This window comes from Brassica napus, chromosome A10 (assembly GCF_020379485.1).
Source record: "Brassica napus cultivar Da-Ae chromosome A10, Da-Ae, whole genome shotgun sequence".
In the NCBI taxonomy this organism is placed as follows: Eukaryota; Viridiplantae; Streptophyta; class Magnoliopsida; order Brassicales; family Brassicaceae; genus Brassica; species Brassica napus.
Window position 1 is genome coordinate 16,315,354 of NC_063443.1, and position 24,703 is coordinate 16,340,056.

Consider the following 24,703-nt stretch of genomic DNA (forward strand, 5'->3'; position numbering starts at 1 on the left):
GTTCTCTAGTTTTGTCAATAAAATTAGAAGTTTGAGAGGAATTAAATCTAGTAGCATATCTATACTATATTAAAAGGGTTATATGAGGAGTAGAGAGGATGTCCACGTAGGATAGAAAAATCAACCAATCAGAGAACCCGAAGTTGCCACGTCATCTCATTTATTTTTTCGAAAAAAATGAAAAAACAATGCGAAGGAAAGGATCGAACCCGGGTTAGTATGACATAAATATAGGACAGTTACCACTAAGCAATTGAGACTTTCTTGAACACATATACAAGAATCACTAAGTATGTAATCACAAACTCTTACGTACAATTACAATAATATGAATTAAACTTTCAAGACTACGATACTCTGTTTTGTAAAAAAAAAAAAGTAAGTGACTAAGCTAATATATTCTTTGAATGTGTGAGAACATTGACAAATATGAAAAATCATAGAGTTCTTTTCATGAGAATCCAACTAAATAAGATAAAAAACAATTAGAGTTACAAATATTTAATTACCATTTTATTCAATTTTGATTAATTTCAAATTGTAATAATGTATCTTTTTGGAGTTACAAAAAATAATGTTCTTTCTTTATTACACTAGCATTATATATAGATTCTATTTACACAAATAAATATATAACAACATAAGCTTGCTTTCCCCGATTTATATGAAAACGTTTTAAGTTATTCACCAAAACAAATTAATTAAATCAATCAAATTGTTAGAAACAACAAATTGATATATAATTTTATTTTAAATTAAATTATTTAAAAAGTGTATTTTCATTAAAAATAAAATAATAAATAAGTAAAACTGATTTGATGGTAATTTTTATGATATATATATATATATATATCAATTCTGTGAAAGAAATAGTAGCTTAATATGGAGAAAAATCTTAAATACATAGAAATTTAAAAATTAACTAAAAATAAATAAAAATTAAACTATAATATCACTTGAAAGCTTCTAAGACAATATTAATAAAATATTTAAGCGATAATTAGACAAATTTGATTTTTATTTTTGCCAGCCAAAAGTTTATTATTAATTAGCATTAGTTATTTCAAGATGTTTAAGAAATGATGGACAAAAAAATAGGATGGACATAAATGATATATAAACTATGAATAATATTTTGTAAAGCTGACTTGGATAACACATTTGCACATCTATTTCCAGTCTTTTTTATGCCCAAATTTAATTTCTTCAGAGCATTTATTCCACAAAGAGATCGTATGAGATATTGTTTTGATATTCAGATTTGTTTCTTGACTGTTAAGAAGATTGATAACTGTAAAAATGTATCCTTCGAATATGATATATCTATAACTGAGTCCCCAACATGAGACAAGTTTGTTTAAAAAATAAATAATTTCATTTTTTTATATTATATAATAAATATTTTATTTACTGATAATAAAAATATAGTTATTTATCTATCACAAATATCTATGCAAATATGTGAATCAAGTACAACAATCAAACAAAAAAATGATTTCCACAAAGAAAATTTTAAAAATATATTTATGTTATGTAGTCTTATTTTATATTCTTTAAATAATGTAATATAATATTATACATTATTTTTTTAGAATTGATAAATACATATAATATCTTATCCGCGCGTAGCGCGGTTAAAAAATCTAGTACCAAATAAAATTTGAATTAGTTGTTTCTAAAGAAAGAAAAAAATATTTTGATTTAAAAAAAAAAACTTAAAAGAAAACAAAGGGTATTTTCGTAAAATTTGAACTCTGCCCTTCACATGCGCTCTTTTTATCAAGTCCTTTTTAGAGAAGGGAGACAGAACATTCTTTGGATTTTAACTCTCTCTCTCTCTCTCTCACACGCAGACATCATCCTCATCACACACACCCTTTCCTCTCGCACTATCGCATTCACAGCCTCTCTTCTTTCTTTCTTCTTTCTCTCTCTAATCTTCTTCTTCCATGGCTTCTTCTGAAACAAAAATGAACAAGGGAAGAGAAAAAGAAGAAGCCATAGCAAACGGTGTGAAGATGAGGGCACTTCAAGCTGGTCTTATGCAGAAGTCAAGCCCTTCCTCTACTTACAACAGTATCAGAATCCCTTCTTCATCTTCTCCAGCTTCTCGTCCTCTCCCCAACCTCTCTGCTCATGACTATCCTGTTTTCACTCCTGTAACTTCTCTCTCTCTCTCTCTTTCTCTCTCTCCTTATCTTTTTCTCATCATCTTTCTTGTCGGGTTCCATGTGTTTTTGCTTCACTTTTTCGCATCTCTTTACTTGATTGCTTTCGACATTATGTATGGGAATTTGAGTTTGTTAGCATTTTAAACACATTTTTTTGTAAATTATCATCGAGCCCGAGATTTATTGGTTTAATCCGGTTTAGACTCACTAATTTTGGTTTTATTTTAAGAATTAGGAGATAATTAGATGATATCTTTCTTAATTTATTCATATATTGTACATGACTATGCGTTTTGGAATCCATTTTCTCAATATACAATACATTACTATACGATTTGGTTAATAGCCTTAATAGTTTTAAATTACTGTGAAAGTATAAAAAGACAAACAGTAAAAGACTTGGATTTGGTAGAAGTAGAACCATTGTTTTTCTTGTTTTGTCCTTTAGCTGTCACACTGTATTGAGTTTGGACACAAGTTACTGTGTTTTTTCCACTTTACACATTTTTCTCTTCTAACTTATCTCCTTGGTTTTGACACAGAGCTATGAAGATGAGCCTGTATCTGCATTTCATCACAAGAATCTCACATTATCTGAAACTTGGGATGAATCTGGTGTTGGTTTAGTAGAAGGAGATGAAGAACAAGACTTGAAACACACGTATCACTCTGATTCTTACAAAACCTCAACTTCAAGAAAGACTTTAACCCCTCAGCAAGATTCCCATGTCTACACCATGTCAGACGCTCTCAGATCCCCACCACCGTTACATTTCTACACAACCGGTAGAAGTAACTGTGGTGGCTCGGTTGATTTTAGATCGGTCTCTTCTTGCAACGAGTACAAACAAAGAGGTTTTGATACCAAGAGCTTGAAGAGCTCTAATCTTGTTGTGCCCTTGACGGATTCTCACTCCGTTGTTGTTGCTTCTCAGACAAGGAACCGTGGAGGTAGAGTGATGTCTTGGTTGTTCCCCAAGTTAAAGAGGAAGCAAAAGAGTAGTAACTCAATCTTTAACTCTCCTAGTAGAACCGAGAGATCAGAAGAGGTTTCTCATGAGGTGTTGAAAGACTCTGGTTCTTCTGGTGTTGAGAAGCTGAAGAGAGAGTTGATTGAAGCAAACAGAAGCAGAGACGCTGCGTTAACACAAGTTGAAGAGATGAAATCTTCGTTGGGAGAGTTCAACGAGAAGCTTCAGTACTTGGAAAGTTACTGTGACAGTTTAAAGAAAGCTTTGAGACAAGCAACAGAAGTAGTCTCACAAGAGAATAGTAACAAAGCAGTGAAGAAGACGAACTCAGAGATGCCAGTGAGTGAAGAGGTGATGGTTGAAGGGTTCTTGCAGATCGTGTCCGAATCAAGACTATCGATAAAGCAGTTCTTGAAAACATTAGTCACAGAGATAGACGAAGAAGACTCGACTTTAATGAGTAACATCAACACTCTCCTTCAACCATACAACTTATCATTCACCTCAAAGTACTCCAAGATCATTCAATACCACTTGGAATCCATCATAAGCCAAACAATATACCAAGACTTCGAGAACTGCGTCTTCCAGAAGAACGGTAAGCCCAAACTACTCGATCCAGAACAAGAACGTCAAGCTAACTTCTCATCGTTTGCTTCCTTGAGAAACTTGAGCTGGAACGAGGTCTTGAAAAAGGGAACAAAATACTACAGCGAGGAGTTCAGTAGCTTCTGCGACGAGAAGATGAGTTTGATCATTGCAACGTTGAAGTGGACGAGACCTTGGTCTGAACAAATGCTTCAAGCGTTCTTTGTAGCTGCGAAATGTGTATGGTTGCTTCATTTGCTTGCCTTCTCGTTTAGGCCAGCGTTGGGGATCTTGAGGGTGGAAGAGAACAGAGTGTTTGAGTCGAGTTATATGGAAGATATGGGTGGAGGAGATCGAGAGAGGATGCAGAGATCATCAGCGTCACGTGGACAAGGGCGGGTTAAGGTTATGGTGATGCCAGGGTTTTATATTCAAGATAGGGTTTTAAGATGTAAGGTTCTTTGCAGGTACAAGTCATTAGGGTGAAGAGTGTCACAACACTATGTAATTTTTATGTAGCTTTATCTATTGCGTTTCTTCTTAATCTTTAGGAGTCTTATCTTTCAAAAGTTTAATTATGGTCTTATGGGTAACAAACAGGCAAAGAGGAAATTGTTAATAGATCGTTAGAAAGGCCCATAACCTTTTTGTTGACATCATCTTTTTGTGTGTTGGCCCATTAGATTTATGATTAGGAAGCTGTTGTGATCTATATACTAGTACAAGTCCATAAACATTATGAGTTGGCATCTTGTTATTGGGGAAGAAGAGCACCTCCATGCACAGTTCTTACTAAGTATCTGACAATATAATCAAAATCAATAGAAGTTAAAAGTGGAAAGAGACCAAAAGACATATTATCAAACAAGATCACGCAATACCCATTAAAACTCCACTTGCCTTTTGTCAGTTTCTAAGTGGTTATAGTTATTTCATAAAAACTTCTCAACTTAATATTATTTTATGGTTAAAAAACGCATTATCAGTATCTTGGGGCCGAGGGTGGTCTAAGTCAACAATGTTGTTCAACTCTTTTTGGTCAAGACAAATGTTCTTCAACTCTAAATGAATCTATCAATAAAACATGGGAAATTGCATCCAGTAAACACAAAAAAAAACAAAATTTACTACCTAACTAAAAACATCCTCTCTCTCCTACTTTCTCTTCCTATCTCTCTCTACTCTTTCTCTAAAAATCTAATTTCCTTTTTTTTTAGCTATTTAGCAAATAAGCCCATAAAACATTCTGTAACAAACTAACAATTACCAAAAGTCTTACTCAAAGAAAAAAAAAACTAATGGCAAATCAGAATAAAACTGTCTGTGATTTTTTTCCGTATCTAATGCACTAACATCGGCAATTGCATGACTGTGATTGAAAAATTTATTACGTTTCCAATAAAATAAGACAAAAATCCTGACCTTGAAATGTGGAAAATATAACTGAAAAAGTTAGTGGAAAATCTAAAAAAGCCAACGTCACTTTTACACCATTAATACGTGAGAAAAATTAAATAGACTAATGGGAGAAGAGAACCAAAGTTAATACCAAACATCCCCAAGTCTTTAAGACTCTTCTCTCTTTCTATTCATAGAGTTCAGACCGTAACGCCCATCTTCTTGTCTGAATCTCAAAAGCTTTTCCTCAACACGGAGATGGCAGACGTTAAACCTAAAAGTCTGAATATTGTCATGTTTCCTTTCATGGCACAAGGCCATATCATCCCTTTTGTTTCTTTAGCCCTTCGTTTAGAGAAGATGATCAAGAAGAACAAGAACAGAGAAGACAACCTCATCCTCTCTCTTGTCAACACTCCTTTGAACATGCCCAAACTACGTTCCAAACTTCCTCCTGACTCCTCGATAACACTCATCGAGTTGCCTTTCAACAGCTCCGACCACGGTCTCCCTCACGACGCCGAGAATTTCGACTCTCTCCCTTACTCTCTCGTCATCAGCCTCCTCGAAGCTTCAAGATCCCTCCGTGAGCCCTTTCGAGACTTGCTCACTAAGATCTTGAGAGAAGGAGATGATGTTGTGGTGGTTGGAGATTTCTTCTTGGGCTGGATCGGTGAGGTTTGCAAAGAGGTTGGTGTTTCTTCGTTTATCTTTAGCGCTTCTGGTGCTTTTGGGTTAGGTTGTTATAGATCCATTTGGCTTCACTTGCCGCACAAAGAAACCGAACAAGATCAGTTTCTATTACATGATTTTCAAGAAGCAGGGGAGATTGAGAAGACTCAGTTGAACTACTTCATGTTAGAAGCTGACGGAAGCGATGAATGGTCGGTTTTCATGAAGAAAAATCTGCCAGGATGGTCTGATTTCGATGGATTCTTGTTCAATACGGTTGAGGAAATTGATCACATCGGTTTGTCTTATTTTCGTAAAACAACCGGTGGTAAACCGGTTTGGCCGGTCGGACCGGTTTTACCCGATGCTGGCTCGAGGTCGACAGAGGAAGGTGTGAAGGCATGGCTCGACACAAAACCGGACCATTCGGTTGTCTACGTGTGTTTTGGTTCGATGAACTCTATTTCTCAAACTCACATGTTGGAGCTGGCTATGGCGTTAGAGAGTAGCGAGAAGAACTTCATATGGGTGGTGCGGCCACCAATGGGCGTGGAGGCGAATAAAGACTTTGATGTGAAAGAGTATTTACCGGAAGGGTTTGAAGAAAGAATCAAGAAATCAAGAAGAGGAGTGATTCTGAAGAAATGGGCGCCACAGGTTGATATATTGTCACACAAGGCAACATGTGTGTTTTTGAGTCATTGTGGTTGGAACTCGATACTCGAGTCGCTTAGCTACGGTGTGCCATTGCTCGGATGGCCTATGGCGGGGGAGCAGTTCTTTAATTCGATATTGATGGAGAAACATGTTGGGGTATCGGTTGAGGTGGCGCGTGGTAAGAGGTGTGATATCAAATGTGATGAGATTGTTTCTAAGATCAAGCTGGTGATGGAGGAGGAGAGCGAGGTAGGGAGAGAGGTTAGGAAGAAGGCTAAAGAGGTGAAGGAGTTAGTAAGGAGAGCGATGGATGATGGAGTTAATGGCTCTTCTGTTATTGGTCTGGAAGAGTTTATTAGCCATGCAACGGTCAAGAACGAGAAGAGTTAAGACACTAGTTAATAGATGCATGGTTTGTATAAGGATCTTATTGGGAATCACATTATTAGAAAAAATGAATAACTATGACCGGTGGTTATACCACACAAGTGTTGTGATAGAAGAACTACTCTTTTCATAAAGTGTTAGATACTCTTTTGTTTGTTGAGTTGGACACACATGGGCACAAGAGTTTATATCTGTATCTTTCACATCGAATAATATGTCTGAAGAAGTAAGGTGTGTTGTTATGAAGTACATAGGAGTAGGATGACTAGATAGTAGAAGAAGGAAAAAAGGTAAGAGCCGTTTGCGAAAGTTTTGCTAAAACAGCAACAATGTCGTTGTAAAGATGCTGTTTCACAATTATAGTATCCTCTATTTTTATGCTATGCTTTTCTTTCTTCAATAAGGCAAAGAATGTCTTTAATGTCCTCCTCCATCTCCGCAATAGTCCATACTACATAGTTAGTGCTGGGAATATAAATCATTATCCCCGGGCTCCGTTCCGATTGACCCGTTGCGGGGCGGGTGCGGGTCGAGTGATATGAAAATTTTGGTTTACGGGTACAGGTTGAGTGATTTTTGTGCGGGACGGATGCGGATCAGCCAAAATTCAACGGCGAATACCCGTCAACCTGCAAATAATTGAAAAAAATTTTAAATATTATTTTTAAACAAAAAAATTAAAAAATATTAAATTTTAACTATAAATAGATTAATATTTTTATTTTTAATAAAAAATTAGTTGAAATATTAAATTTTATTATATTTTTAAAAAAAAAAAATTAAAATATTAAATTTTATTATTATTTTTAATAAAAATTTTAAATTAATAATTTTTTTTATTATTAATATTATCCACGGGACTACCGAATCACCCGCGGATTTAAGTGGGGCGGATGCAGATTTCATATTTTTTTTTCTTGCAGATCAAATGGATCAAATTTTTTGAATAAAAAAAACAATTAACCTGCGGATTGGCGGGTCAAACGGGACGGGTTTGACTCGCAACCTAGCTTTATCCATAGTCCATACGGCACTTACGAGAAAACTATGTTAGAGGATTAAAAACATTTATATTTTGTAAACAGTAGTTTTCTTAAATAAAATATAAAATTCTTACACTATTATCGTAGTCTATCTAAACAATATAAAAACTTATATTTACCTTGAAAATAACTGCAAACCTATAGTCTATAAAAAAGTAAAGAATTAAAAAAAAACATCCAAATAATTAGCATATTCTATAGAATAATTCCGATAAGGTTTAATCTAACAAACAAATAAATCACAACTTAGATTTTACCGTATATTTGTATACATTCTTTTGTGATTTTAGATCTGCAAATTTGTTTCTGAAAATTACGTTGGCCTTTTTACCGTACCCATCTTAACGAATTTCACCTTTTCATATCTCTTTCTCCCATAGAAAATAGGACTAGAATTAAAATTAAACAAATATAGTAAGAGATGTTGCTGGTGCTATTAAAATATGATAAAACCAAACCTTTGACTTTGTTAACAACTATTCCTCCATCTATATAATTAAGGCTAACCCACGAGACCAAAACCTTCTCCAAACCAAAAAAGTTTTTAAGTTCTTCTTTTGGGATTTGAAGATGAGATGTTCATGGCCGACACGCTTCACCTTCTTGATGGTCCTCACAGTCGTCATCGCCATGATTGCCGTGGCTTATGGATATTCATCTGTTTCTTCATCAAACCATAAGTTTCCTCATTACAAGTACAAAGCCCCACTTCCTCCAACGACTTATTCTCCTTACCGTTACTTCTCCCCGCCTCCACCTCCTCCGGTTACAGATTCAGATTCTGCAGCTTATGCTCAATGATCGCAGCGTAGTACGTCAATTCTTGGGGGGTTTTTCTTCTTCCTCGTATGTTTGCTATTCTATTTTTATTTAATTTTGATTTGATGTGTAACAAAATTAATTAATGGCTAGTTTTATAAAGTAACGTGAGAAAGGTGTATGTACGAAATCGATTGTTAACTTATGTGAGATTGGTAACTATCAGAATTATTGCAGTAGTGTCTACTAGTCTAGGTAGATGCGAAACTAATGAAGTAATTATTTGATTACAACTTTGTAATGCCTGTTTTTGGAGCCATGTTTGATGTTTGAGAATGTAGAATAACTTACTAAAAAGTGATTTAAAGGTAATTGACTTTATAGAAAGAGTTCTACATATGATTTGTAGTCCTTTTATTTTATTGAAAATACAAATAATAGAACATTTAACTTAGGAAAACTGAAGTAATAATACCATGATTCCAACTTGATTTTTACTTCTGAAAAATCAGCTAATAATAAACACAAGAAGGTCTTATAAATTATCACATAGGTTGAGAATTGGCTAAGCGTGAGTATATAGATGGGTTCATTCAATCTTTCTAGTTTTAAGTTACCATTGACTAATGTGACAATATAACAAAAGTACCCATTTTTTTACAAGTATCAGAATTAGTCTAGCACTCGATCAGTAGCGCCTCGTTAACAAAGTACTTAGTGGTGTCCCATTAACAAATAAAATAAACTCGGTGGCTGTATTGATTTGAATCCGTCGTGGCCGACGCGGTTTAGCTGTAAGCTGTGGGTGATGAAGAATGCAAATTTTATTTTTTTAATTATATTAGAAGGTACAAGAAAGAATATAACACCGCGTCAAGTCAAAGCAAATACAATAAAAGGTCCAATAAAACCAAAACAACAGCTTCATAATTTTAAGTTATTAGCTGTTAACAGCTAATAAATGTATGAAATTATTAGCAGCTAAAAAGTTTCTTCTTTGTTGCACTGACGTCTTTTTATTTATTTATGTGAGTTTAATCAACAATGTCGCAATCCAGCGGGACGGCAGGGGTTAGGTTAAGAACTAGTACCAGTTACAGCTAATAACGATCCAACGGAACGGGATGGTTAGGTTAAAGATTACAATTGGCGATGATGTAGTGGAACTGTCCGATTGTGAAATAACTGAACGAGTATGAAGTCGGGTTTCTTTCTTCAAGACAATCTAATCACCAATTTTATGTAAATGTATAATGATTAACCAACTAGATTTTGTCACCAAAAAGATAGCCCATGAAGTGAGTAATACTTTATAGTAGTCTTTTTGATATTAATAAAGAAAAAACAGATTATAATACAAATATAAAATTATCGGTTAAGATACATCTCCCTGTAAAGTAAGATTGAAGTTTAAGCTAATGCTTTGATTCAATGGTTGTTTGTTAATTTCCTTTATTTGAGGCTCTGTTCTCATGGGTGATAATTGCGTTCCTAGTTAGTAACCACTTTTGTCTTCATTCAATAAAATGGTAGTGTGTATATTGTATATGCATGATTAACCTTTCAAATAAATAAACTTGAGATTTCCGTTACAGTCTCGATAGAGTTTAATACACATTACCCTACACTTCTACACAGTGATTAACCTCACACTACTGTATATTGTTATTTTTAAGTATTATTTCGTGTTTGCTTTTCTGCGTTCAGAGTTGCACTAACCTTCGGTTTAGGGTTTAGTTAAATTCATAGATTTTAAGAATGACTTATTTAACCGAAAATATATTAATTATAGTTGACATATTAAATTTTCAAAAATCAGAATTAACATGTTAATTTACTTGTCGCAAACTGCTATTCTAAAAATAAAGCTATTTTCAAAATTGCTTTGGTCTAGTGGTATAGGAACTACAGCTAGAGTGTCTGTCTCTGGGTTCGAGTCTTGGCCACTGCGGAATTTACATATGGGCTGCAGTATCCGAGATCGAAAATCGTTACACGGTAAGCCACCTGGTGACTTTCGGGTCTATGCTCACTTCGGTCTCTAGTCTGGACCACCACGGTGGAGCCAGAATACTCGGTTAACAAAAAAAAACTATTTTGTTTATGTATATAAACAAAGGTCCTTGAAGTTCAGAAAGATTTAAACAAAATGAAAATCTACCCTAAGATCTTTGGCCTTCTCCATTACAAATCATTTACAAGATTCAATATTCAAACTTCTTTTGTACTTTATCCGCGGATATTTTACTTATGATTGTATAAAAAAGTTATGCTTATTTCTGAATGGTGGGCTAAATATATTAATACTATAAATCATGAGTGTTAACCGAGAAGTTAAAAATCATGACTCACGTTTATATCAGTAATAATATAAAATAATGTATAAAAGTAGTTTTATATATTCTCCATGACAATAATTTGATTTCTTCAAGTATACGTGTTGGTGCGCGAGAGGTGGTTGTGTGAAGCCGAAGCAAAACTTCTTGCTCGGCTAAGCGTAATATAATAAAACCAACAAAAAGGGTTATGACATTCGTTCACTTATTAAATATACAATCGAACTATGCTTATATATATACGTAAATTAATGAAATAATACAACATTTGCTTACCTTGAAAATGAAGATATCTTTGAATAGAAAATAGACATGCTCATGAATATACATTAATGTCATATACATATACGTAAGGTTAACGAATTAGACATGTCTGTAATATATACCTTGTGAATGAAGAAACTAATATAAACGGTTTATATATTCGAAAAGGATAGAAAGAAAAAGAACAAGTGAAGAGCACTTCTCCTTTGTCTTGATGTTTGCATTTTGGGTCTCTCTCAGAACCGTTTTAGTCCATGACCGTTCAACTAACGTTTCTTCACTTGGTTAAGTTAGTTATATACAAAGATACATTTGTTGTTGGTGTATTTTGTTTACCACAAACAATATAATATTGGTCGATTAAACATGCATATATATGTATAATTAAAGAGCCTGGACGAGTGTTTTTTTTTGTATGTTTAAAACAAAGCAACACATCATATATTATATCATAGAGATTAAAAAGGAGGAATGGTTTTCTTACCAGAATTGTAAGCAAACTATACAACCTTCCCTTTCATCACCATCATCATTATCCCTTCATCAAGTCTTCTCTCTTTTCTCTCTCTATTATAAAAACAAACTTCACTCGTTCACATCAATTAATCGAGCCTCGAGAAAGATTAAGAGAAAACTCAACAAAAACAAAATGAGGAAACCAGAGGTAGCAGCAGTTGCAGCCACTCATCAAGTACAGAAGACGAAGAAGGGACTTTGGTCTCCAGAGGAAGACTCAAAGCTGATGCAATATATGATAAGCAATGGGCAAGGATGTTGGAGCGATGTCGCTAAAAACGCAGGCCTTCAGCGATGCGGCAAAAGCTGCCGTCTTCGTTGGATCAACTATCTTCGCCCTGACCTTAAGCGTGGCGCTTTCTCTCCTCATGAAGAGGATCTCATCATTCGTTTTCATTCCATTCTCGGCAACAGGTTGACAATTTTGCAATCATTTTGGTTATTTTACATGTTGACAGTTAATAAAAGACAACTAATGAAAGAATATTGCATAAACTTCCTTTTAGAAAACCAGCATTTTTCAGGTGAATCTATTATTTTAAAAACCTTATAGCTTTTATTTTCTTGGTTAATCGGTATATAATATAAAGTTAAACGCATTTATAAAATGCCAAACCAACTGATCAAGAACAAAAGTCCACCTTAAAACAACCAAATTGTCTTTTTTGTCTAATAAACGACCAAATTGTAGAATTAGATCTTAAATTACGTTTTGTTTTATTTTAGTCTTCTACCGGTATGAGTATATAAGAAGTGAGCTATCTTACCAGAGCAAAGGATCGTAAAGAATCTGTGTTTATTTCTCAATTCTGAATATATATAACTATATAAGATACATGATATACATTGTAAAATGTACAATCAAAGTTCTTGTTGCAGGATAGAGTTTGGTTCGAATATTTACTGGCACGATAACTGTTAAAAATCAGAGGGTTGCATGATTGTTTGTGAAGAAAAACTGACCCAATTGAAAACTGAAATATATAATAATAGTAACATAAGAAAGTAGAGGCAAAGAACCAAACTAGAAATGAGTACATTCACATGTAATTATGTCACTATGTGGTCAAAGTTCGTTAATCGTGGATGTTAAGACTTTAGGGTGCGTCTAATAAAAAACACTTATTTAAGTGAAATCAACTCTTAATTTATATCTTTAGCACCTTTTCTTCTCTTCTTTAGGGTCTTACTTCAACTTTCATTTTCTAATTATATATTTATAAGTTTTTTTCTGTCACCTTCTCAAGAAAAATAGTTTTTTTTTTTAGTTTATACTTTACGTTGGCATGACTTCCTAGAAAAAAAAATTGTATCTTTACCACTGTATCATTTCTTTCGTTAAATGTTGTTTCTACACATTTTATGCGAGCTAAAACCAAGTTTTTATCATGCCTAAATAAACTAATTGACTCGTAGACTTAAAAAGATATGTTGTATATTTATTAGTTAGTTTTACACAGAGATAATTACATACTTTCTTGTCAAAACTTATGTGAAATCATGCAGCGAAAAATTTTGTTTGAAAAATAAGAAAGTCAAAAACTATTGTTATAGCGTAATTTTATAGTAGTTGTAGTGCTTTGTTTTCACTTAGTAATTAGGTCGATCTAGTTCCCATGCAAACCATGCAATTTTATAAATTTTACATAACATCGATCGTCTCATTGAACTACTCTTCTCACTTTCTTATTTTTTTCATAGGTGGTCTCAGATTGCAGCACGATTGCCTGGTCGGACCGACAATGAGATCAAGAATTTTTGGAACTCAACAATAAAGAAAAGGCTAAAGAAGATGTCTGATACATCCAACCTCGTCAACAACTCATCCTCATCACCCAACGCAAGCGATTCGTCTTCAAATTCGTCCTCTTCTTTGGAGTTTAAAGACATTATAGGAAGCTTCATGTCCTTTCAAGAACAGGGATTCATCAACCCCTCTTTGACCAACATACCAACAACCAACAATCTATTCACAACGCCACACATGTTCAGCCACTCGTTTAATGAAGATTTCACCCCTTGTGTAGATGGTTTATATGGAGTTAACACAGGGCTACAAGGGGAACTCTACCCACCTTTGGAATGTGAAGAAGGTGATTGGTACAAGGCAGAAATTAACAACCATTTAGACGATGTGAACACTAATGGAGCCGGAAACGTGCCAGAGAGTATGAGAATGGAAGAATGTTGGGACCTTGACCAGTTGATGAACACTGAGGTTCCTTCTTTTTACTTCAACTTCAACTTCAAACAGAACATATGAATTTCTACGCCATCTTATTCTTTTTCTGCTGCGGAATTATATATACTCAAGATTCTTAGCCACACATAAATGCAAATATATATATACATGTTGTAGATAGATGAAAAGTTAGAAAGTCTTTTGTAATGATTAATGTAATACATATGATACATCTCTTAATAAAATAAGCAATAAACACATACAAGATTAATTAGTATTAAAAATTATTGTCGTTTGCGCATATGGTCTGGTCAATCTTGCACAAAATACTTACGAAGAGGCTGTATAACCACCATGTCAAAGGCATTATAGATTAAGTCGCTATAACCTTCAAAGTCTTTATCTCCTGGTGCAAAACAAGTTAGAAGAAAAGCTTTCAAATCACTTCTGGAAATATGTTAGATGAATAGTTACAAAAAATATAGATTTTTCAAAAAAAAAACAAAAGTTACAAAAAATATGTCAGATGAAACCGATTTTATACAAGAAAAAAAGAAAAATATGAAACATATGCGACCATTGCACACATGATTTATTACTAGGGGTGGGCATTTTACCCGAAATCCGAAGTGGCACCCGAATCCGATCCGAAAAACCCGAACCAAAATCCGAACCGAAGTAGCAAAATATCCGAACGGGTATTGAATTAGGAGAGATTGGATATCCGAACCCGAACGGGTAATATCCGAACCCGAATGGATATCCGAAAATAACCGAACATATGATAATTAACCTTATATTTATAGTTTACATCTTTCATTTTATATAAAATATTTATATTGATACTACACATATTTTAAATTCATATGATATACAATTACGTAGAAGATAATTTGTTATTCGCTTAAAATGCATGTCAAACTTTTTATTTCAGCAATTAACAAAAAGTTACATCCAAAATTTAAAAACAATTACCAAATTAATGTCTTTTTAGTTTGAAAATATTATGTCCAAATCTATTAACAATGCAATCTATTAAAAATAAAAAAATAGTTAAGTGAAAAGTTATATATTTAAATACAAGAAATTTAAGAAATGAAAATTTTCATTTTTTTTTCTTCAAAATCTAAATATCCGAACCCGATCCGAAATAACCGAAACCGAACTTAAAATACCCGAACCCGACCCGAAGTACAGAAATACCCGAACAGGTTCTACACCTCTATACCGAAATACTCAAAAATCCGAAATACCCGATCCGAACCCGAACGGGTACCCGAACGCCCACCCCTATTTATTACCATGCTTTGAAAATATTTGTTATCATATCGGTTTTAGTGAAAAAAGTAGTGTAAATAGTTTACCAGTTAAAGCTTATTTTAAACATAATTTTAACTAAGCAAATAAAGGATGTTTTCAAAATCAATGTTCTTAAAATTGCTATCTCTAGTTTCTCAGCCAATATATTTTAAAAATATCTCAAGAAGTCATAAAATAAAATTTGTATCAACAGCGAATTAACAAACAATAGATGCTCCAAAGCACAATAAACAAAAGAAATTGAAAAATATAAAATACATATGTTTACTGTCGTTTGGTTAACATCAAAGACTTTTTACATTAGAGATAAAAAAATTTTTATAAGAGTTAAGTTGAGAGAAAAGACCAAATGGCTTTTCGTTTGTAAATTTGGCCAATCGAGTTGACAAAAAAAGATTTGGCCAATAGATGATGAGGATGACCCACCAAAGACGGAGATCTCTATTTTCCACCTCACGACTATACTCTCATCATCAGATCACTCATCTCTGTCCGTAGATTCCTTTTTCCACACCAGCCGTCCGATCATCATCCAACGGTCATCATTCAACTCTCTCCTTACTTTTATGTTCTTCACTCGTCCTCACTCTCTCGCCGACGCTCACAACAATGGCTTCTCTCGCTCTCTCCGGCTCCTGCTCTCTCGCCTTCCCCCTCAAATCTCGCTCCCTCCTCCTCCCTCGTCCTCCCTCCTCTCTCAATCTGCTGAAAAAACCTCTCCGATCTACCGAATCACGCTTCTCCTCAGTGAAATCTCCACTTCACATCGCTCTCACCAAGAGATCGACTCTCGTCAAGGCCTCTTCCTCCGCAGCAGCTTCATCGTCTCCGGCTCCCGTAGCTCCGGCGCCGTGGCAAGGAGCAGCGATTAAGCCTCTCCTCGCGTCGATCGCCACCGGCGTGATCATATGGTTCCTCCCCGTCCCCGAGGGAGTCACGCGAAGCGCGTGGCAGCTACTCGCGATCTTCCTCGCCACCATCGTCGGCATCATCACGCAGCCGCTCCCGCTCGGCGCCGTGGCGCTACTAGGACTCGGAGCCTCCGTCCTCACCAAAACCCTAACGTTCGCCGCCGCCTTCTCCGCCTTCGGAGACCCCATCCCCTGGCTCATCGCCCTCGCCTTCTTCTTCGCCCGCGGCTTCATCAAGACCGGCCTCGGCAACCGCGTCGCCTACCAGTTCGTCAGGCTCTTCGGGAGCTCCTCGCTAGGACTCGGCTACAGCCTCGTCTTCAGCGAGGCGCTCTTGGCTCCCGCGATCCCCTCCGTCTCGGCTCGCGCCGGAGGGATCTTCCTCCCTTTGGTGAAGTCTCTCTGCGTGGCGTGCGGTAGCAACGTCGGGGACGGGACCGAGCACAGGCTTGGGGCGTGGCTGATGCTCACTTGTTTCCAGACGTCGGTGATCTCGTCGTCTATGTTCTTGACGGCGATGGCGGCGAATCCGTTGAGCGCGAACTTGGCGTTTAACACGATTAAGCAGACGATTGGGTGGACTGATTGGGCGAAAGCTGCGATTGTGCCGGGGATGGTGTCGTTGATTGTTGTTCCGTTTCTTTTGTATCTTATCTATCCGCCGACGGTGAAGAGCAGCCCTGATGCTCCCAAGCTGGCTCAGGAGAAGCTTGATAAGATGGGGCCTATGTCCAAGAACGAGTTGATTATGGCTGCCACTTTGTTTCTCACTGTAAGTCTGCTCTTTTCTGCTTCGTGAGCTCTCTTTAGATACAATTAGATTGTAGCCATTTCATCTTAGTTTAGATGAAGCAAGGTCTCTGCTTCTGTTTAAACTTTAAAGTTGCTTTGAGTGAAAAAGTTCTGGTTTGGTGTTTATTAGACGCAAGAGCTTCCTTTGTCTCCTTGACACAGGTTGGTTCAATAGATTGTAGCCGTTTGAGCATAGATAGATTATATTAGCTGTTGTGGATCAATAGATTGTAGCCGTTTCGATGATGCAAGTGCTCTGCTTCTGTTTAAAGTTTGATTTGTTGCTTTGAGTGAAAAAGTTGTGTGTTTTGGTGTTTTATTAGACGCAAGATCTTCCAGATGACAAGTTGTTTCGTTGATGCAGGTTGGTCTTTGGATTTTTGGAGCTAAGCTGAGTGTAGATGCTGTGACTGCAGCTATTCTTGGATTATCGGTGCTTCTTGTGACAGGTGTTGTCACATGGAAAGAGTGCTTAGCTGAGTCAGTCGCATGGGACACACTCACTTGGTTCGCTGCTCTCATTGCAATGGCGGGTTATCTTAACAAATACGGTCTCATTGAATGGTTCAGCCAGACCGTAGTCAAGGTTTGTTAATGATTGTTGCATGTTAGTGAATGCTTTAAGGAGTTTTTGACACTTTATTTTGGGTTTGATTGCAGTTTGTGGGAGGATTGGGTTTGTCGTGGCAACTATCGTTTGGAATCCTCGTCCTCTTGTACTTCTACACTCACTACTTCTTTGCGAGTGGAGCTGCTCACATCGGGGCTATGTTCACCGCCTTTTTGTCTGTCTCAACAGCTCTAGGCACTCCACCTTACTTTGCAGCCTTGGTTCTTGCATTCCTCTCGAACCTGATGGGAGGACTGACCCACTACGGTATCGGGTCTGCGCCCATCTTCTACGGGGCTAACTACGTGCCGCTGTCCAAATGGTGGGGATATGGATTCTTGATCTCAATAGTCAACATTCTTATCTGGCTTGGTGTAGGTGGGGCTTGGTGGAAGTTTATTGGCTTGTGGTGAGGACAACTGTACACCATTGTTACCATTCTTTTCCTTACTGATGTGTAATCTCTTAGAATGGCTTCGAGGTTAGATTGATAAGGATTAAGGATTTGATATCAGGCTTTTTTAAGAGTTTGAGCTCGTGATTTTCTGCGATAGTTTATTCTATCGCACTCATTTTGAGGTGTAAGCAGATCTTAACTTGCATCAATTTTGTTTTTAAGTGAGACAACCACACCTTTACTTGATAGTTACTTTGCACATGTAAAACGTGAATCTCCTCACCAACCCAAAGAATATTGATATTGATGAGAAGTCTACTTTAGAATTTAAACCGGAAGACAGGAGAACAGAATAAACCATGAATGAATCTTATTAGCTGAAACAATATGCTATTATTTCTCATACAATATGAATGGAGATATTAAAGAAACGAGAATACAAAAAAAAAATAGCAAGAGGGAAAGAGGAACACTTGGCCTTTTGCTACAACAGAGAGACAAGAATCAATTTAATGAAAGTAAAAATACAACAAATCATCATCAGTTTCACAGCTTAGCGATCTAGCTGCAGCTGCTCAAGCCACGCATCAAGAATGTCGCTCTCACTGTGAGGAGGGTTCACACTAGAACCACCTTGAACCAGCGGCCTCGAACCATTCATGTTCATGGCTCCGTTATTGTTCCTAGGTGATGCAGCAGAGTCTTTTACCAGCTGCTGAACCCATGTAACATCTGCTTCCCTGTTTGAGTTATTATTATTAGCCAAAGAATGAGATTTTCTTAACCTGCCTAACTCATCCGACTGTACCGACCAATCCACCTTGTTTCCATGGTTCTGGTCCCAGCTTGACCAAGGACTTAGCGGCGAACCGGAGTCTGTCGGCATCATATCACGGGGCAGACTGGATCCAAAATCACGGGAGCTAAGGCTACGTGGATGCAGCTGCTGTTTCATCCGAGAGTTCATTGGAGAAATAGGCTCCATGGCTCGTGGAGAATGATGCTCCACATTCTTTGGAGAAGACATTAGATTCGTCTTGATAGGAGAAAGCATGCTCTGCTGCTTGTTACTCTGAAGTTGGTTAAGAAGAGCTGATTTATGGGAAGGCGATAGAACAGACGAGACGCCAAGTTGATCAGAGAAGCGTGGGGATGATGCAACCTCGGCTGAGAAAAGCTCCTCTAGATTCGAAGGTGTCAGAAGCGTCTTGGGACGAGCGGAGTGATGATGATTCATAAAGCGTGGACTTGACATACACTGCATTTCAAACTCTTGCATCATGCTAAGTTGCTCAGAAGGAATAATATCTCTAGCGTTCAGAGAAGATCTCAGACGACTCAACTGCACATTGCTACCAGGGAGATGCAACGCAGGTATGTTGTTCTGTTGAGGCCAACCCATTGATGCAGAAGGAGAGATTGGAGCGGCAGATGGTGAGCCTGGTAACATGTTCAGAACCGAAGCCATGTCCATAGTGGAGGCAGCAGAAGAAGGAGACGGCAATCCAGAGCCTGTGGAAGCGTACAAAGGACGCAACTCTTCCTTTAAGTGAGCAAAGAAGCAAACCCTTCGGTTGCAGCTCGTCCCATCTTTGCACAGACGTGTCCTGTATTGAGCAGGGTGTAGCCAGCACTCAAACACCCCGTGAGCGTATTCACACGCGTCACCTTGCTTACAAGAACCCTTCTTGAAATCAGGACATGGGACACATGTGTAGTGAAACTTCCTCGGGTCTCTTCTTCTCGCATTCTCACCCGGGTGTGCGAATGGACACTCGGTCCAGTCGTGGGAGTAAGCTCGAGAACACGGTCGGATCTTAAACGAGAACATACGGAACTCATCCGTAGAGTAAATCCCGCTTTTGATGTCAGGCAATGATGGATCAAGCGGGTACTCTTTTTTCTCTGATGCATCCACCTTAGTTGGAGAGGAGACTGAACCTAAAGATTGCAAAGAGGAACCGTTCTCCGGCGATGACGAGAGAGAACGTAAACTTGAACCCAAGCTAGACGACGGATCTTCATCTTTCTTCAAGATCTCTTCAAGGACGGTTCTCAAACCAGGAGCGTGGGGAGACGCAACGAGAACATCAACAGCACGGTTCCCATGAGCATCATGGATGTTAGGATCAGCTCCTGCGCTCAGAAGAAGCTTGACAACACCCAAGGAGTTCACAGAAGCACCAGACGCAGCGCAATGAAGAGCAGTGCTTTTATCCGAACCGGACGCCAGATTCAACTCGGCTTCCGGGAAGGAAAGAATGAGCTTCACGACGTCAACACTTCCGTATATGGAAGCAACCATCAAGGGTGTTCTTTGCTCAACAACCATTCTCCTAACAAACCTCTGGCGTCTGTACCAGAGACCCATCTGGTTGATACAAGGCACAAGAGAGAGTTGCTGCTTAAAGCCTTCCACGTTGTTGTCAGCAGCAAACTCAAGTAAGGCGGAAAACGAATGTTCCAACTCAGAATCATTCTTAGAGAGACCACACATTGCTTAATCTGAAAAGGATCAACGAAGGGAGGACCCAGTGAAAGGAACCAATAAGTGTATATGCCTGCAAATGTACAAGAAAGAATTGGTCAACAAAGAATTGATAATAAATAAAAAAAATTTGACCGAGGAAAAAGGATACGATTTGACAAGGAAACAACAATTAAAAAAAAGTCAGAAGATTTACCAAAAATAAGACTCAAAGATCAATTCTTTCACAATCGGATCTAATTAAATTTAATTATTTTTCTGAAGAAGAAGAAGACTCAATGAACAGTCAACCACAATCCAAATCTTTAAAGCTCCACGAAACCAAACTATTTGACTTAAATCTCAACCACCCAGTAACAAGTACAAGCTAGTTGCGAAGATAACTAGGTGCAGAGAAACAGAGCATGTCACCAAATCTAATCCACTCTTTTTTTCTTACAGCTGTGGGAAGATCACAGGCCAAATCGTACGATCCGGACCACAACACAACTGAATCTAAACCTTAATAATGTCCGAAAGACAGAAGCACATTTCTAGATAAAATGCAATAAAAAAGAACAAATCTTAGATGGAGAATTAAGAAGGAGAAGATCGATCACCTCAGCTGAGAGAAGACAGATAGAGAGCGTTTCTTTTTTTTTGAAAGAACAGAGAAAAAAAAAAACGGATGAGAGAGTTAACTGGTGTGACCGGAAGAGCTGGTGAGAGGTAGAGCAGGGAGTTTAAAGAGGTCAGCAGCGTATGTGACGGGATAAAGCGGTAGAAGGTGGCGGGCGCGTGGGGGAAAATTTAAGGGGATTGGAATACAGGTTTGAAATCCACGTATGAAAAGAATCTGATACTTTATAATCAGAGCCGTTGGATGTGAAGGAGCGGGGACTGGGACTGACTTTTGGACGGTGGTCAAGCTTGCAGGTGTTTCGGCCCATTTTAACATGGTAAATTAAGATCAATATATTCTTAATACCCATTAGCTTGGCTCATGAGGCTTCGATTGTCTGTTTCGACCCAATTAAAATAAAACATAATCATGAAATGAAACAGGTAACTGAAACATATGTGCCAAAAAAAACTCACTTACAAGAACAAGGTTATTAACCAACATGTGTTTATCATACGAGCTTGAGTGAATTCATCACGAACATAAGCATGAGGGTAATAACAATAATAACCATCTTAACCATAGGAGACTTCGAAACATTTGTTCACGTGTTTCAACGAAATAATTTGTGGCAGAAGTAACAACAAACAATGTTTTTAAAACATTTATTCAATTCCTCACTGTGAAAAGATTTTAGTATATACCAAAAATGAAAATTTGTCATTGTATATTGGTCCCTACAAATTCCACGTGTCACTCTTCCCAGCCGATCACTTGCGTGTCACTTGGATCCAAATTTCTCTTGTAAAATTAATTTATTTGCCGAAAAGAAAATAAAAGAAAATTCAACGTCAGCCAGAGAAGAACCGAGATCTGCGCGCGCTGGCATCTTCCAGAACTCGACACGTGTAAGAAAAGTTCATTACTTTCGTGGGGGTGATCTTATCAAACTATGCGAATTTAAAATCAAATCACAAAAATACATATAAGAAAATTACAATTCTGGAAAGGAAAGAAAATTCCCAAAATTAAAAAAAGAAAAACTAGGGTTTTCTTCTGCCCAATCCTAATCCTCCTTCTTCTTCTTCCTCGGATTAACAATCACTGCCGGCTGTCGGGTGTCCCGAATCACTTGTCTCTTCACCAACCTTCTTCTCTTCTTTTCTTAATTTCTTATTCGTGATCGATTACATAGCTTCACCCTTCTTCTAATCTTTCATCACGATTGCTAAAAAACTGAAATTTCCTCTGGTATGCTTCTCTCTCTTTATCAGTATATATATTTGAATTGTAAAAAATCGAGACTTGAGGCCTTGAGGGAGTTATCAAGTTCTCACCTTTATGTTTTTTGCATGTCTCTTGCATTGTTTTATAGCCCCAAAGGCTGCTCCTTTTTGTAGCTGGAGACCGTTTTTAGTGATGATGATGAATTTTCTTATTTGATTCGGTTTTTGGATTGGTTAGTAACAAAGTGTTTGACCTATGTTTTTGAAGAGATGCAATCGAAATCGGGGAGAGGGAACGAAGAGGAAGCCAATCATCACCATGCTGATCAGCAGCAGCAGCAGCCGATTATGTATCCGGAGCCCTGGTGGAAGACCAACGCTTTTGGCGTTATTCCACAAGAGCGACCTTCTTCTGGGATTCCGTCAAAGTCCTCGTCTTTGGATTGTCCCAATGGTTCTGAATCCAACGATGTTCATTCAGCTTCTGAAGACGGTGGTGGTCCGGGTAATGGCGAAAACGATGCCGCTTGGAAGGATTCACAAGCTGTAACTTCCTCCCCTTCAGGTTTTGTCTTTGTTTTTTCTTGGCTTTAATCACTGGTATGCTTATTGTAACTTGTTCAGTGGTTGCTAAGCGACATCGTTTTCAAATGCTTATTTTGCTATTTGGTGGTGAAGTCGTTCCTCAAGCATTATATGACATGCCAAAGTACTTGAGATGTGTTTGTTGCTTTGTAATTGTTGGGCTTTACATTTCTACTAATGCAAAGGAGATTGATCATGTCTTGGTGAAGCGTCGCTTTTTAATAGGTCTCTAATCATTTTTCAGTTGACCAACATGGAATGGAAGGGAGTGATCCGGCACACGTGGCGGCTTCTATGCACGGCATGCATAATCAGCAACCTGTACAACCACCAGAGCTTGTTGGACACTACATGGTATGTGGTTTTCGCTCAGTCTTTTATTATATATGATGTTTCAGTTCTTGAACGGTTAAATTGAATATGATTTAGCTAGTACAGCGCTCTTAATGTGTATGATAAACTTAATCGACGTTTACAGGCTTGTGTACCACCTAATCCGTACCAGGATCCATATTATGCGGGAATGATGGGGGCATATGGACATCAGCCATTGGTATCTTTTCGAAACCTCTCTCAGTCTCTACAATAGTTAGTTTCGTATGGTGTAGTGTTTGTTTTACGTATGAGTGCTCTTGCCACTAATTACCCTTTGTGATAATGTTGTTTACTCTCTGGAATGGTTCTAGATTCGTTAGTTCTGTTTGTTAGAAGTAGTGATAATTTGAAGTTCATACCTTAATGACCTTAAACAAATCTTGGTGAGTCTCAGGGTCTTATGCGTTGAGTGATTTCGATCGTCTAAGTCTGTTTATTGCATTTTTTGCTATTTGGTTTGCGCAGGGTTTTCGTCCATATCTTGGAATGCCTCGTGAGAGAACAGCACTCCCACTTGACATCACACAAGAACCTGTTTATGTGAATGCGAAACAGTACGAGGGAATTTTAAGGCGAAGAAAAGCTCGTGCCAAGGCCGAGCTAGAAAGGAAAGTGATCAACAGAAAGGTAACTTTCATTACAATAAAAATGAAAATGTGGCAGCACATGTTTCTAAGCATGGTGTATACTGTATAGTCATTTAAAAGTGAAGGTCACTGTATGTAGACTTTACAAGATTATTATGTATCTCGGTTATAACTTGTGGCGTCTTCTGTTGCAGCCATATCTTCATGAGTCAAGACACAAGCACGCAATGAGAAGGGCAAGGGCTAGTGGAGGCCGGTTTGCTAAGAAGACTGAGGCAGAAGCAGCAGCAGAGGATGCAGCAGCAGCTGGTAGAGGAAGAGAAAAAGGTTCAGCAACCAACTCATCAGGCTCTGAACCAGTTGAAACAGACTCTAATGATACCCTGAACTCTTCAGGTGCACCATAATCAAGCCAAAGCTCTGAGAAAAAAAGAGACACGCTTTGGCTTATATATATATATATATATCCATTGCCTCAAACCGGCAAATCATTCTTGGCTTTTGGGTTTTATGTGTTTGCTTACTTGTTCTGTGTGGGTTTTGGAGTTGCAATGTACAAAGAGTAAACCGAGTTATGTTAGGTGTTAGATTCTGAGACAAGAGATGGGGGAATAGTCAGTAGGTCTTGTTTTTATTCCTTTTTTTTTTCTTGTGGAAAATTGGAATATACGTTTGTTTAATCGTTTTGCTTTTCACATCTGAAAGTGTTACAGAGCTGACATTGTTGTTCGTTTTTGTTTTTTCTACCTTAATGCTTTGATCAAGATTGTGAATCTATATATGTAACTGATCACGGGTAAGTATAAAAATACATATTTAAAAAAAAAGGACAATAAAGCAAAACAATTAGTTTCTATGATCTACTTC

General features: G+C 37.4%; 7 protein-coding genes across 9 annotated transcripts; 6 read left to right on the forward strand and 1 right to left on the reverse strand.

Annotated features, from left to right (window-relative positions):
• The first annotated feature begins 1,694 nt into the window (after nucleotides 1–1,694).
• On the forward strand, nucleotides 1,695–4,274 carry LOC106372379 (IRK-interacting protein-like). Its single transcript, XM_013812580.3, has 2 exons — nucleotides 1,695–2,159; nucleotides 2,714–4,274. Exons 1-2 carry the CDS (start codon nucleotides 1,950–1,952, stop codon nucleotides 4,214–4,216), a joined length of 1,713 nt encoding a protein of 570 aa, XP_013668034.1. The 5' UTR covers nucleotides 1,695–1,949; the 3' UTR covers nucleotides 4,217–4,274.
• Nucleotides 4,275–5,262: 988 nt separating this feature from the next.
• Nucleotides 5,263–7,082, forward strand: LOC106372378 (UDP-glycosyltransferase 92A1). The gene has a single exon (XM_013812579.3). The coding sequence runs from the start codon at nucleotides 5,387–5,389 to the stop codon at nucleotides 6,845–6,847; it is 1,461 nt and encodes a 486-aa protein (XP_013668033.1). The 5' UTR covers nucleotides 5,263–5,386; the 3' UTR covers nucleotides 6,848–7,082.
• A 1,257-nt stretch (nucleotides 7,083–8,339) lies between these two features.
• Nucleotides 8,340–8,877, forward strand: BNAC09G44150D. The gene has a single exon (XM_013810633.3). The coding sequence runs from the start codon at nucleotides 8,458–8,460 to the stop codon at nucleotides 8,686–8,688; it is 231 nt and encodes a 76-aa protein (XP_013666087.1). The 5' UTR covers nucleotides 8,340–8,457; the 3' UTR covers nucleotides 8,689–8,877.
• Nucleotides 8,878–11,646: 2,769 nt separating this feature from the next.
• On the forward strand, nucleotides 11,647–14,204 carry LOC106370636 (transcription factor MYB46). Its single transcript, XM_013810632.3, has 2 exons — nucleotides 11,647–12,176; nucleotides 13,464–14,204. The coding sequence occupies exons 1-2, from the start codon at nucleotides 11,662–11,664 to the stop codon at nucleotides 14,023–14,025; spliced, it is 1,077 nt and encodes a 358-aa protein (XP_013666086.2). The 5' UTR covers nucleotides 11,647–11,661; the 3' UTR covers nucleotides 14,026–14,204.
• A 1,548-nt stretch (nucleotides 14,205–15,752) lies between these two features.
• LOC106372377 (dicarboxylate transporter 1, chloroplastic) lies at nucleotides 15,753–18,220 on the forward strand. Its single transcript, XM_048742371.1, has 3 exons — nucleotides 15,753–16,947; nucleotides 17,332–17,553; nucleotides 17,628–18,220. The coding sequence occupies exons 1-3, from the start codon at nucleotides 15,874–15,876 to the stop codon at nucleotides 17,988–17,990; spliced, it is 1,659 nt and encodes a 552-aa protein (XP_048598328.1). The 5' UTR covers nucleotides 15,753–15,873; the 3' UTR covers nucleotides 17,991–18,220.
• Nucleotides 18,221–18,327: 107 nt separating this feature from the next.
• On the reverse strand, nucleotides 18,328–21,192 carry LOC106372373 (zinc finger CCCH domain-containing protein 56). 3 transcript variants are annotated; one of them, XM_013812571.3, is made up of 2 exons: nucleotides 21,062–21,192; nucleotides 18,328–20,535 (listed from the first exon to the last, which is right to left on the reverse strand). In XM_013812571.3, exon 2 carries the CDS (start codon nucleotides 20,469–20,471, stop codon nucleotides 18,528–18,530), a length of 1,944 nt encoding a protein of 647 aa, XP_013668025.2. In that variant the 5' UTR covers nucleotides 20,472–20,535; nucleotides 21,062–21,192; the 3' UTR covers nucleotides 18,328–18,527. The 3 variants fall into 3 exon arrangements, with proteins under 3 accessions (XP_013668025.2, XP_013668026.2, XP_022549304.2); XM_013812572.3 differs by having other exon boundaries at nucleotides 20,902–21,079; XM_022693583.2 differs by lacking the exon at nucleotides 21,062–21,192 and adding an exon at nucleotides 20,659–20,884.
• Nucleotides 21,193–22,038: 846 nt separating this feature from the next.
• Nucleotides 22,039–24,600, forward strand: LOC106372376 (nuclear transcription factor Y subunit A-1). Its single transcript, XM_013812578.3, has 6 exons — nucleotides 22,039–22,314; nucleotides 22,558–22,854; nucleotides 23,119–23,228; nucleotides 23,353–23,427; nucleotides 23,715–23,876; nucleotides 24,031–24,600. The coding sequence occupies exons 2-6, from the start codon at nucleotides 22,560–22,562 to the stop codon at nucleotides 24,241–24,243; spliced, it is 855 nt and encodes a 284-aa protein (XP_013668032.1). The 5' UTR covers nucleotides 22,039–22,314; nucleotides 22,558–22,559; the 3' UTR covers nucleotides 24,244–24,600.
• Nucleotides 24,601–24,703: the final 103 nt, after the last annotated feature.

Bases quoted from the DNA above. Each gene is read 5' to 3' on its own strand.
- LOC106372379 (XM_013812580.3), top strand. From the start codon at position 1,950: ATGGCTTCTTCTGAAACAAAAATGAACAAGGGAAGAGAAAAAGAAGAA. The intron at 2,160-2,713 runs GTAACTTCTCTC...GTTTTGACACAG, and splicing joins ACTATCCTGTTTTCACTCCT to AGCTATGAAGATGAGCCTGT.
- LOC106372378 (XM_013812579.3), top strand. From the start codon at position 5,387: ATGGCAGACGTTAAACCTAAAAGTCTGAATATTGTCATGTTTCCTTTC.
- BNAC09G44150D (XM_013810633.3), top strand. From the start codon at position 8,458: ATGAGATGTTCATGGCCGACACGCTTCACCTTCTTGATGGTCCTCACA.
- LOC106370636 (XM_013810632.3), top strand. From the start codon at position 11,662: ATGTTTAAAACAAAGCAACACATCATATATTATATCATAGAGATTAAA. The intron at 12,177-13,463 runs GTTGACAATTTT...TTTTTTTCATAG, and splicing joins CATTCCATTCTCGGCAACAG to GTGGTCTCAGATTGCAGCAC.
- LOC106372377 (XM_048742371.1), top strand. From the start codon at position 15,874: ATGGCTTCTCTCGCTCTCTCCGGCTCCTGCTCTCTCGCCTTCCCCCTC. The intron at 16,948-17,331 runs GTAAGTCTGCTC...TCGTTGATGCAG, and splicing joins CTGCCACTTTGTTTCTCACT to GTTGGTCTTTGGATTTTTGG. The intron at 17,554-17,627 runs GTTTGTTAATGA...GTTTGATTGCAG, and splicing joins TCAGCCAGACCGTAGTCAAG to TTTGTGGGAGGATTGGGTTT.
- LOC106372373 (XM_013812571.3), bottom strand. From the start codon at position 20,471: ATGTGTGGTCTCTCTAAGAATGATTCTGAGTTGGAACATTCGTTTTCC.
- LOC106372376 (XM_013812578.3), top strand. From the start codon at position 22,560: ATGCAATCGAAATCGGGGAGAGGGAACGAAGAGGAAGCCAATCATCAC. The intron at 22,855-23,118 runs GTTTTGTCTTTG...ATCATTTTTCAG, and splicing joins TGTAACTTCCTCCCCTTCAG to TTGACCAACATGGAATGGAA. The intron at 23,229-23,352 runs GTATGTGGTTTT...CGACGTTTACAG, and splicing joins AGCTTGTTGGACACTACATG to GCTTGTGTACCACCTAATCC.